Source organism: Coptis chinensis, unplaced genomic scaffold, assembly GCF_015680905.1.
Source record: "Coptis chinensis isolate HL-2020 unplaced genomic scaffold, ASM1568090v1 utg1761_pilon_pilon, whole genome shotgun sequence".
NCBI classification, from domain to species: Eukaryota; Viridiplantae; Streptophyta; class Magnoliopsida; order Ranunculales; family Ranunculaceae; genus Coptis; species Coptis chinensis.
In genome coordinates, this window is record NW_028238113.1 from 307,589 (window position 1) to 320,692 (window position 13,104).

Genomic DNA, 13,104 nt, shown 5'->3' on the forward strand with positions numbered 1-13,104 from the left:
ATTATATAGATACAAGCATAACATGCACATATCTATATAACAAATTAGGGAAGGGTCTCCATCCATCCGACGGTCGCAAACACATTCTCACAGTTTCACCCTGCTTATGACATGGCAGGATCTAAGACTATTAAGTGGTATGTCTCTTTACTTGCCACAGACCGGCCCATAGTATCGCGATAACCCACGCCTCCTCCTCTTCTTTTCTCCAAACAAACCCCTCATCACTCCAATTCTGTTTTTTTGTGTTTGTGGAACACTCCAAATTACTGAGATTGAAAGCAAAGTGCGCCTTCACTGAGATCAAATTACTAACGACATTCAGCACTAAAGGTAAGTTATTATTTGTGTGTAAAAGTAGCTTTCTCAAATGATTATATGGTACTCTGTATTGAAGAAAGAAAAAAAGCTCACTTTTGTGAATCCAAAAGAACCGAGGTCTGCTCCAGTTTGGTGACCATGTTAGAAAGAAAGAAAAAAAGCTCACTTTTGTGAATCCAAAATAACCGAGGTCTGCTCCAGTTTGGTGACCATGTTAGAAATAAGAAATAGTTACTAATCTATCTAAGAGAAAAGTAAGTTGGAAGAGAACTTGGAAAAAAAGAAATCCTAACAATGCTTAAACATATACTTAGGTGGTGGTCTCAGATATTCATAGTGATAGCGATACAGTTGTCACGTTCTTTCCCTCACCATTTTTTTAATCAATAAGGAGCACACTTACATTGCTAAGGAATGATCACGAGGGTATGATATAATCACAGACGAACAGTAGTAATTGTTCTGAATAGTGTCAGTAGCCTGGTACTTATTTTTCAGCACTGTACCGCCCGTCTCAGACAAAAACCTTCCCCACTTATCTGGTTTGGTCAGTTACAACTTAAGCCTTACACTTGTCCAGTTGGCAAAATCATTTGACATATTTCTCTGTATGTCTACCTATGATTGCAAGTTGACTCATCTTTACATGTATTGCGTGTATATCCTAGCTTGTTAATTAGGCGTTTTCAATATACTTTGCTTAATTTGGGTGTTCAATATGTTCTTACTTCTCTTTTCTCCGTTTTTAAATTTTGAGTGTACAATTTCTATGAAGGATTGAACTTGATGGTGGATAAGGGAAAACGGCCAATGGACCCATTTAAGGATCCTTCGAACAAAAAAATTAAATATTCGATTCCTGCAACAGATAGGTTGAACCTTCAACCACCTCCTGGCTTCCAGGTATTCTTGTTGTTTCTATTACATTGGTTCGTTAATCCACATGGTACTTATTTCTTACTGGTCTCATGATTTATATGTTTGTTGGGTTATGTATATAGCATCCAAACCGACCAACCCTAGACAAGGGAAACGCCTTAATGGACCCTTCTCTTGATCCTTCGAACCGGCCGAAAAACACTTTTATCCCTCTCCAAGATAGACTCAACCTTCAACCACCTCGTGGCTTTCAGGTAATTGAATTGCGGTCTTATGTAATTTATTATACTTACTGTTGACATTGCACATCAAGTTTGCTTTTATATTTTCTCCTTCTCTAACTTTCTCTTCGTTCTTTATATAGCGGCCAGACCGACCAAACCTACAAAATGCGAAAGAAAAGCCTTTGGACCATTCTCTTGATCCTCTTAACAAGAAAAAAGCGTGTCTTTGTCCCTCCACCGGATAGGGCTTACCCTCCACCAACCTCATAGTTTTCGGTACTAATACTCCTACAATGTTTCCCTCTCATTATCTACCAAATTATCCTCTTTTTCTATTTTCTTATTCTTTACCTATTTGCTATGTCACTTGTATACCTTATCTTCGGGTCTTTCTTTACATATGGGACTTCACCGATACAAATATTGCCATATCTTTATCTTCGTTTCTTTGCATATCTTTCTTTGCATATTGGCTGGTCTCGGGTGTTGAGATTGAGAGTGATAATGTTCAATCCACTCTCTTTTCTTGTTTAGAACATTATTTATTATAGGATAATATTCAATCCACTTTACATGCATGTTTTTGAAATCTGAGGTTTGTAAGTGTGGTCAGTTCTAGTGATGATCAATTGGGTCTTGGTATGGTGTTTAGAATCCAGTGTCAAGTCTTTTATGGTGTTCTGAGTTTTAAAATAATCTAGGCTAGCTTTAGAATAATCTTGGATAAGTATAATGTACCGTCCATGTTATTGTACTATTAGATAGTGTGATGATCTAATGGGACTATTTTGAGGTTAAAGTGTGATCTTCTGTATTAAAATGTTTGCGTTTTTGTTGGTCACTCTTCAGTGCTTTGAATTGAAAATTGTAATTAAGGCTTCTAATTTTAGTATGCCATGCTATCTAGTAATGACATATTTTGGGATTAATTAAAGATTTTAGTATGCCATGCTATCTAGTAATGATATCTTTTGGGATTAATTAAGATTTTAGTATTTGGATAGAATTTTCTTTTCTCAGCATCTGTTTAAGTGCTTTGAGGTCAATATTAGATCTTAAATGTTGTTTTATGGGATTTCTTTTTTATGCATGAAACTTTTGAGATATTCAAAGTCTGTTTTACTTATGGATTCTATGTTATCTTTTTTTTTTGCAGCTTTCGAAGGAGAGACCCACTCGGGTATGTTTACGTAGATTTCTTGTTTCCACTTTCGGTTTTAGTCAGTAGAGGATACCATTTAGTTCCTACTCATGCTTTTAGCCTCATCACCTGGAGCACTTCTAACTCCCTTATAATTTGTTTTTTCAATTAGCTAAAATCAGTTCAGCACCCTTCCCCTCGGGAAAAGGAAATGAAACTTGCATAAGATTTTGAGGTGTCAAAATGCTTGGAATTTTCTCAAGTTCTACTGGATGTTTTTAATTAACTGCAACTCTAGAAACTTCTCCTTTGGACACCGCCTTAATATGTTTTATGTTTCGATATAATGACACAGTTTTGTTTGGTGAAAAATCTTCGTATAATTTAATTCCCTTGTTAGACTTCAAGAAGCAATTTCCATTCCAAAGGATTAGGTTCCAGTTTAATGGATGACCTTAAAGACCGACTTTACTGTTAACAATGAAACGGTGTTATATAGATCATTGTTTACGGACGGTGGTACCCACATTATAGCAATTCGTTTGGGCCAATTAGATTGAAATGTCACATTGGTCCACTTTGAATAATATGTAAACTGTAGATAGGAGTGACTATATTAATGTTTTTTGCTTGTTCTTTATATGTTTTCGTTCTTCAAATTAGGTAATGATTTGCTGTGTTTTTTTTCCTGTATATTTAGTGGCACGCGGATCAAGACCCGCAAACGGAATATAGCAGCTCCTCTGGACCCCGCAGATTTGCAGATCAAAGGGTCCGGATATATCTGATAATCTTTGGTGATTTGGTGAGTTCCTATTATTCTGATTTTAATTGATATAACTATTTTTAAGGTCTAGTGTATGACATGAGCATATGCTTGCCATTATTGTCTTTGGGTGGTTTTAAAACACATTTTGTAATTCAGTAGTTATCGTTATGTTTGACCAAGGGTATTCTATATACAGGAACTTACAGCCAAGAGCATCGAATCTGCAGACCTTAACTTTTCAAGATACGGTGACACCTTTTTGAGGTAGGCATTTTCGCATTACACTTATAATGACCTCTCATGTCTTTGATTGAATAAATTATTCTCTGAATGTTTTGTGTTATCATTTTCTTGGAAATTGTATCCCTTAGTAGAAAATCATAAGGTCGGGACAATCGATTATTTCTGGAAAACATAAAGTTTATAAATAGAAAAAGTAATTAAGAAAATCAGGTGTAAGAGCTCTCTATATGAGCACTGTAGATATGTCATCTCTTTGAGATATCTACAAAAACAGTCAAGTATCTTTTCTTGTCCTTTTATATAGAAGCTCTTTGTAGTCCTGATTATGTAATCCTACCTACTTGCTAGGTCAAGTAAGAGGTACATTTACAGAGTAGAAAAGACTCTGAAGTATTTATTTGATCTCATATTAGCACAGGGGACATGTTGTTCTCTTATCTTGCCATTTTATTCAAGGGCTGATGGTTTCTTATTGTTATTGTGGTAGTAGGGTCTAATGGTTTTGAAACTGCAGGTGGTTTTCATAGGAGGCCGAACACAGCCTGGCACAACAAAATCTGATGAGGGGGAGCGACATACCTATTCTGTCATAGATTGTGAGCCAACACGTGAAGCTATTTTGCCTTCTGTTCTTTACCTACAGAAGATCTTGCGCAGGAGGCCTTTCCTCATAAAGAATCTCGAAAATGTTATGCGACGATTCCTGCAGTCATTGGAGCTTTTTGAAGAGAATGAAAGAAAGAAGCTTGCTATTTTCACAGCCCTTACATTCTCCCCTGTTATGCGGACTTCCCGGAGACAGTTATGCAGCCGCCACTCAAGGATAATCTTGTGGGAAAGGGGCTAGTGCTTACATTCATAACAGACTTCTTCAAGGAGTACCTGATTGATAACAGTGTTGATGATTTGATTACACTCTGAAAGGGTAAAGATGGAGGACAATCTCCTTGATTTTTTCCTTCCGCCAAAGCTCTCTGAAGGTTTCTCTCGAGCATTTCAAGTGAGTGTTCCTTTCAAAGATTAAAGCATATCTTTGTTTTCGTAGTGCATTTCAGAATACCATTTATATGCCTAAAATGATGAAATTAGGGAATAGCCAATATAAGTTTATGGAGTAATTTATTCATGTGATGCCGTAGTGGTATTGGATTTACTGAGTTGTAATTGTGCTTTATGTTGCGTAATGTCTATTTCTATTCAGCAAGGAAGGCCTGACTGGGTTGGTCGAATACAATGAGAAGAAAATATTTGAGATCAAACTCAAGGAAATGAAATCTGCATTGACCACCCGGATAGCGAGGAGAGACTGACATATCGAAGTCATTGACACTTTGTGAAGCAACGCGTGTTAAGGACGCTAAAAGGCTGACGTCGAGGTCGTGCGCATTCTATGGGATGTAATTATGGATGCTGTTCAGTGGTCAGGGAAAAATCAGCAGCAAAATGCCAATGCTTTGCATTAGCGCCAGTTTGTGCTTTACCATTTCATTAGTTTTTGTTGCACCATTTTATTGATTTCTAAATTTTAGTTGGTGTTTTACATATTTTTCTTGTTGTTCTTTTCATGGATTGCTTTTGCATATAAAGTTAATATAGAAATTAGCCATTTGGTGTTATCCTTGGCCACTCAGTAGTCGGGCATAACACAACAATAGCTTCAATGGGACAAAACCTCATTTCCGCTTCACAAATGTAGTTGAAATGTAAATAAATTTTGTTGTCTGGACGTCTGGTGTCACAATAACAACGTCACGGTGTTGGAGCATGGTCATGCCCTTTGCATTTATATCTGTAAAACTTCAATACAGTTTTACTATGGTCAGGCATGGTAGTATACTACACTTGGATGGAAACTATAAGTAAAGATTACTTTCAATTGGGGCTATAATAGTATCTTCTTTGGAGATGTTGGAGAGGTTTTATTTTTGTTTCCCGATTTTTGGGTTTGGTAGGTTCAGGAAATAACAAAATACTAATGTGTTGTTAAAATTATTTTAAAGTGTTTCATATATGTTTATGACTTGGGAGTAATAAATTTGTAAATAATATTAATATATTTGATTATCTGTACTACTTATTTCCCTATATTTTTCCTGTGTACTTGGTAAAGCACCATCAGACCACACATCCATAATTATTTTTTTCATTTTGCTCCTGCTATGTTTCACTGAAAAAAAATAAAAGAAAAGAAAAAAATCTTGAGGATCGTAACCGATTAAATGTCCTTGAATCTGATGATATTATGTCCCTCCTACCTGAAACACTTTAAACTTTTAAAAGGTCATGGATGTAAGCAGAGGTCTTACTTGTTGTTTCTGCAACATGACCATAAAGACCAGATATTGTGTTGAGTGATTTGAGTAAGCACTCAAACACTTCAAACTTATAAAGCTCATGGTCTGATGGATGTATGCAGTGGCTCTACTACTTTCGTCTCTGCAATATGACCATAAGACCAGATACTGCATTGAGTCAGCATTCAGACAAAGGAGAATTTTTGGATCCCTAGTTGACTCAACTATATTTGTGAACAACTTTATATTATATGCCCCTCTCATTTCAGTGCCTCAGCCTTTCAAAGGTGTTCTGTGGTGATCATTTCCTGATCCACCTTCTCCACATAGGTTCTTAACTTCATGCATCAAGTATGAGAAACTTCTTGACAACCATGCTATTTTGGACAGGTGAAAACATGGGCGAAACTTCTGAATATCTATTGTACCAGTGGCAAGTTGGAGCTAGAACTGATGTACAAAGTACAGATCCAGTGTTATGAGGATGCCAAACTAATGAAGCTATTCCCAGAAATTGTGAGATCTCTCTATGATCAGGACGTGCTTGCAGAAGATACTGTTCTCCTCTGGTTTCGTAAAGGAACTAACTCAAAGGGCAGGTATGCATATTTCGTATCTCATATAGTCTGCTTTCTTTTATAAATTACTTAGTATGCCGGTAGTGGTGAGTATGTTTTAGAGAGTCAATGCTTCATTTCACTTCTTGGCACTGCAGGCAAACCTTTGTCAAGGCTTTGGAACCATTTGTGAACTGGCTAGAAGAAGCTGAAGAGGAAGAATAAGTAAAGATTGTGTAACAGATTCATGATCTACGATCTAATGATATTGTTAATGTCTACTTTGAATTATTGAAAATTTCGTAGTATCTTGTCACTGGTGTGCTATTGATGATGATGATGATGATGAAAACCGGTTATCATATTCAATAAATTTCAGTTTTTAATACTCTCAACATATACTGAGTGGTGTAACACAAGTAATGCTCTTACAGACGCACACAAGTAATGGATGATTTATTGGTGTCTGTGTCAGTTTTTTACCAGGCTATACTGAAGGCTGTTGCTAAAATAGTTGTTGAGAAATGTTGAAAGCTGCTTCCAGCATGTTTACAAAATATTAGTGGTATTTGATTTGCCAATGTGACTAGGGAGTTTTATTCTTGTAGAATCCCATTGTGATGCTTTCCCGCAGGAAGAAATGTCTACGGTTTTCTACATTGAAACGAAACGTTTTTATGTAATTCTCGTTCAAAACACAATGCTCCAAAAGCAAAAGAATGCTTTAAAAAAAAATGTAATGCAAAAAGAAAACACGAATTCAAACTCCCCACCTCTAATACATATACGATCCTTGGCCTTGTAAATTTTGTAAGGAGGTGTGTTGCGTCTTTTTATTTTGCAAAAACGTTTGCTCTGAAGCAACAAAAAACAGTGTATTGCTGTATTAGTGTATTGTGAGTTTGGTTAATCACTTTATATAATTAGATAAACCACATCCATTAGTGGTGTGCTAGTACTTCTTCCTCAGGTGTCCTTACAAGTTACTTTGTTTCAGTTTCTGGACCCCCCCATTCAGCATATTGAGATTATGATGATGATTTATATCCATTCAATATTCATCATGGGCAACGTACTTGCACTACAGATCTAACTGCAAATTTATGTTTCTTTTGATATCTTCTTTCATTTCTATTATATCCCAGAATCTCTATCTCCTATACATTTTGTCATCCTTAGTTATGAACTTGTGATAGAGGTCTGAGCACCGGCCATCTCGATGAATTGGCAAATTGATGAACCACGAAAACTCGATGACCTGATTTCTTCAAACTGTATAAACTATGGGTGCCCCCCTGAATTTGGGCGAAACAATATCTTCACAAAGCTGCCGTCAGTCTCCTACAGAATTGAATCAGGACATGAACTTTTGTTGATACTGCAAAACATAATGATTCGTACATCATAAGGTGCTTCACAACATCATTGGCTCTTACTATCCAACCAAATTGGTTGCTTATATGTGCTTTAACCACTTAAATTTGCTGAAGCACCCCTAACACTCAGAAACATAATTAAGGCATCGACATAACAAGCTTACCTTAAGAGAAGATCCCCACAAGATGCTGTCTTCTCCGCAATCCAATCTGGAACCAGTTCTTTCATTAACTTCAACTGCTCTTCCAGTTCAGCTGCAAATCCATATAAGACCCTCTTAGTTAATATCAACCTACAAAATTAGTTGGATGAACCAGGAAACTGTTAGGACTGTAATCTACAAGACCTTACCTCTATCAACTATATCCAAGTGACTTCTAATAAGCTTGTGCATAAGCTCTTCCTTTGTCATAATACTACCCTTATTGGACTGGAACATGAGATGGATCATGTTAAACAGCTTTGGCAGGCAAGCAATCATCTGTCTCCGCCTTTTTGCTTGAGAAATGGCTATATCATGTTCCTTCATTGCCTTTTTCTCTTTCTCCATTATCTAAAAAGAGGGACAGCTATAAGAAATGCAGAACAAGGAATGGTGGTTCTATCACATTTAAGAGGAAAGCACATCTCTTAAACATTTGTGTGTATTGGGGGGGGGGGGTGGGTGGTACTAAGGTGAAGATACATCAAGCTAAATTGATGTATGAAACTCAATTGACCAAATGATTTCATATAAAATACGACAATCAATATAGGGGAAGGAGAGTTACGTGAAGAACATACTGAATTGCGAACCGCCTCTGGAAGTAATCTCATAATATATGCATTGTTTGGTGACTCCGTCTCATTTACCTCAACCTCAGCTTTTGCATTCTTTACAGGAGTAGGAAACATCAGAGGGCGCCTCACTAACTTTTTTGGTGAGGGAGAGCAAACATCATCTGGGGCAGTGTGGCATCTCTTCGGTGTCTGCAAGACAGGTGTAGTGGTCATCATCCTTGCAGGAGTAGATACTACCTTGGCAGGTGTCTCTTCAGAGGGATTGATTTCTTTTAGCAGATAGTCTTTATCTTTTATGTGATTGGTTTCCTCATCATCAGGTTCCACAGGACTTTGAGGGGTAAATTAACAGAAGAAACTTCTAGCAACGATATGTTTTTATGGTTCAGTAGCTTGGAAGATTGAGTTGCCACACTTGAACGGGCTTCTTCAGAATGAGATAAATGTTTGCGAGTAGTTGATAGCATTCCGGTTTTCTCTGATTCAGGAAAAGAAGACTTCTCTTGAAAACCGGGTCTTGAAAGACCGAGATAAGTGGGATGCTGCTACAGTACTTTGCTGGGGAGTGGAATTAGATGATGAATGAACAGGTACTGGGGACTTGCAGTTCTCTTTCAAAGTCCAAAGGCTGTTCTGCATTCTTGTATTAAATGGCTCTGGAAGTTCTCCCATCGGGATTTCTCTTTCCTGATGATAGCAAAACAAGATATAGGTTATTTCAGAACTGCAATCACTAAAAAGAAGATTCCAATCCAGAATCAAATCCCTATAACAATGGTTATCGACTCTATGTTGTCCACTACTATAGCTAACTAACACGAGTAACAACAAAACAATTGACAGGAAGAATTGCATGGCACTCAGTATACGGATGCGATTAAAGACTAAGCCACTCTCTACCTAAATCCCAAACTGAATTCTATAAAACGTGTCAACCCTCTATATACAGATCACTGTAAGTCCCAGCTAGAAGTGAGCTACAATCATGGCGAGGGACCAAAGAAAATCCTTCCATGTCATTTCCAGGAAAATTAAAGACTAAGGTAGACGAAAACATGATTCATAAATAATCCTATTTGTCAATATTATGCACCAAATCATTAAATGGAAGCAACACCAAACCTTAACCAAATAGTACAAGTAGTTAGGTACAAAGTTTTTAGATTAAAGAAAACAATAAACACACTTTGTCTAAATAACAATACAAGATCTCGAATAACATCAAATTTGAGAGCAGCATTGGAGACCTAAAACCACATTCTTCCATCTAGCTTCTATGTTCCAATAGCATCAAACAAGCAATAACACGACAACAATGCTTCTCTTAGAAATATAACAATGCTTTTACTCAAACACAAATAACTTATAAACAATATGGTAAATAATTACCTCGGGCTGGTTTTTCACAAACTCCAAAAGCCGAGTTCTGAACACTTTGCTCAAGTTAGAATATCCACTTCCTATTTTCCCTTTCCCATCACATTCCACCGCATCAATCAGCAACATAACCTCAATATCAGACTTGGTACAACACGTACGCTCATCAACCACATTAACCCTCTTCAATTCAATAGCCTCAGGTAAGACATACTTCATTTGTGCTAAATGTTCATAACTAAACCTCCTAAAACACAGTCAAAATTTACTCTATGCCCATGCCCATAAAAAATCACAAAAAAAAAACCCCCAAATAAAATACCTGTCTGATAACGATTCAACCCCGGGGCAAATGTTAGTGAAGTTCCTCAATGTCCCCTTCAGCTTTAACAACCGATACGTCGATTGCATATCATCAAAGAATTTAGCTAGTGACTCAAACCTGTAAAGAATCAAATACTTAGCTAAAAAAATTACCCAGGCATTAATTTTAACCAAATCACTAAAAAAAAACAGCAAAAAAGATCAAAACTTTACTTTTCAGGAAGTTTGATTAAAACTCTGGGCGTCTTCTTCTTCCCAAATTTACGTTCTTTCTCAGCTGATGGTGTAATGGATTCAGTCAAATTGAGAGGTGTGCTTGATTCATTGAGCTTTGCAGCTGCTTTTTTCACTTGATTTAGTGTAAAAGCAAAGTTTTTGGTTTTCTCTTTTCCCTGGGGTTTTGGATCTAACGGTTGGATTTCATTGGATGGAGATGGTGATGAATTCGAGGTGGATCGTATGATCTTCTTTGATTTGAAGGGTGTGAAGGGTGATGATGGAGGGAGGTTGTTATTCATGTTTTGAGGATTGGTATGGAAAGATGAAATAGTTTTTTTAGTGTGTCAAGAGTGAAGAAGCTATTTATAGAGTAGAGTGATAAATGGCGGGAGGGAACGGTGCTTTTTGGCGGGAAAGCTGAGGTGGCATTCCACGTGTCATATTGCCAAATCAGATTTTACTGCAATTAATGTCACACGTGATCGAGATCTTTTCAAATTGGGGTCACACGTGTGATTCTGATAGGAAAAGATGGTGATTGCTATGTGTACAACTCAAAAAGTATATATGTTTATTCTATGCTTATATATGCGATCATGGAAAGATATTTTAAGATGCTAATCTAAATGTTTAAACAAAATATATATTATATAGATACAAGCATAACATGCACATATCTATATAACAAATTAGGGAAGGGTCTCCATCCATCCGACGGTCGCAAACACATTCTCACAGTTTCACCCTGCTTATGACATGGCAGGATCTAAGACTATTAAGTGGTATGTCTCTTTACTTGCCACAGACCGGCCCATAGTATCGCGATAACCCACGCCTCCTCCTCTTCTTTTCTCCAAACAAACCCCATCACTCCAATTCTGTTTTTTTGTGTTTGTGGAACACTCCAAATTACTGAGATTGAAAGCAAAGTGCGCCTTCACTGAGATCAAATTACTAACGACATTCAGCACTAAAGGTAAGTTATTATTTGTGTGTAAAAGTAGCTTTCTCAAATGATTATATGGTACTCTGTATTGAAGAAAGAAAAAAAGCTCACTTTTGTGAATCCAAAAGAACCGAGGTCTGCTCCAGTTTGGTGACCATGTTAGAAAGAAAGAAAAAAAGCTCACTTTTGTGAATCCAAAATAACCGAGGTCTGCTCCAGTTTGGTGACCATGTTAGAAATAAGAAATAGTTACTAATCTATCTAAGAGAAAAGTAAGTTGGAAGAGAACTTGGAAAAAAGAAAATCCTAACAATGCTTAAACATATACTTAGGTGGTGGTCTCAGATATTCATAGTGATAGCGATACAGTTGTCACGTTCTTTCCCTCACCATTTTTTTAATCAATAAGGAGCACACTTACATTGCTAAGGAATGATCACGAGGGTATGATATAATCACAGACGAACAGTAGTAATTGTTCTGAATAGTGTCAGTAGCCTGGTACTTATTTTTCAGCACTGTACCGCCCGTCTCAGACAAAAACCTTCCCCACTTATCTGGTTTGGTCAGTTACAACTTAAGCCTTACACTTGTCCAGTTGGCAAAATCATTTGACATATTTCTCTGTATGTCTACCTATGATTGCAAGTTGACTCATCTTTACATGTATTGCGTGTATATCCTAGCTTGTTAATTAGGCGTTTTCAATATACTTTGCTTAATTTGGGTGTTCAATATGTTCTTACTTCTCTTTTCTCCGTTTTTAAATTTTGAGTGTACAATTTCTATGAAGGATTGAACTTGATGGTGGATAAGGGAAAACGGCCAATGGACCCATTTAAGGATCCTTCGAACAAAAAAATTAAATATTCGATTCCTGCAACAGATAGGTTGAACCTTCAACCACCTCCCCGCTTCCGTGTATTCTTGTTGTTTCTATTACATTGGTTCGTTAATCCACATGGTACTTATTTCTTACTGGTCTCATGATTTATATGTTTGTTGGGTTATGTATATAGCATCCAAACCGACCAACCCTAGACAAGGGAAAACGCCCAATGGACCCTTCTCTTGATCCTTCGAACCGGCCGAAAAACACTTTTATCCCTCTCCAAGATAGACTCAACCTTCAACCACCTCGTGGCTTTCAGGTAATTGAATTGCGGTCTTATGTAATTTATTATACTTACTGTTGACATTGCACATCAAGTTTGCTTTTATATTTTCTCCTTCTCTAACTTTCTCTTCGTTCTTTATATAGCGGCCAGACCGACCAAACCTACAAAACAGAAAGCGCCCACTGGACCATTCTCTTGATCCTCTTAACAAGAAAAAACGTGTCTTTGTCCCTCCACCAGATAGGCTTACCCTCCACCAACCTCATAGTTTTCAGGTACTAATACTCCTACAATGTTTCCCTCTCATTATCTACCAAATTATCCTCTTTTTCTATTTTCTTATTCTTTACCTATTTGCTATGTCACTTGTATACCTTATCTTCGGGTCTTTCTTTACATATGGGACTTCACCGATACAAATATTGCCATATCTTTATCTTCGTTTCTTTGCATATCTTTCTTTGCATATTGGCTGGTCTCAGGTGTTCTGAGATTGAGAGTGATAATGTTCAATCCACTCTCTTTTCTTGTTTAG

At 37.0% G+C, this 13,104-nt stretch overlaps 1 protein-coding gene and 2 long non-coding RNA genes across 3 annotated transcripts; 2 read left to right on the forward strand and 1 right to left on the reverse strand.

Annotated features, from left to right (window-relative positions):
• Positions 1-1,100: 1,100 nt before the first annotated feature.
• LOC147473843 (uncharacterized) lies at positions 1,101-12,990 on the forward strand. Its single transcript, XR_015210271.1, has 3 exons — positions 1,101-1,224; positions 12,471-12,602; positions 12,713-12,990. It is a non-coding gene; the product is annotated as an uncharacterized LOC147473843 (long non-coding RNA).
• Positions 6,228-6,823, forward strand: LOC147473844 (uncharacterized). Its single transcript, XR_015210270.1, has 2 exons — positions 6,228-6,470; positions 6,587-6,823. It is a non-coding gene; the product is annotated as an uncharacterized LOC147473844 (long non-coding RNA).
• Positions 7,812-10,804, reverse strand: LOC147473845 (CDT1-like protein a, chloroplastic). Its single transcript, XM_086586989.1, has 7 exons — positions 10,500-10,804; positions 10,285-10,404; positions 9,975-10,209; positions 9,097-9,272; positions 8,589-8,916; positions 8,157-8,358; positions 7,812-8,059 (listed from the first exon to the last, which is right to left on the reverse strand). The coding sequence occupies exons 1-7, from the start codon at positions 10,802-10,804 to the stop codon at positions 7,965-7,967; spliced, it is 1,461 nt and encodes a 486-aa protein (XP_086443115.1). The 3' UTR covers positions 7,812-7,964.
• Positions 12,991-13,104: the final 114 nt, after the last annotated feature.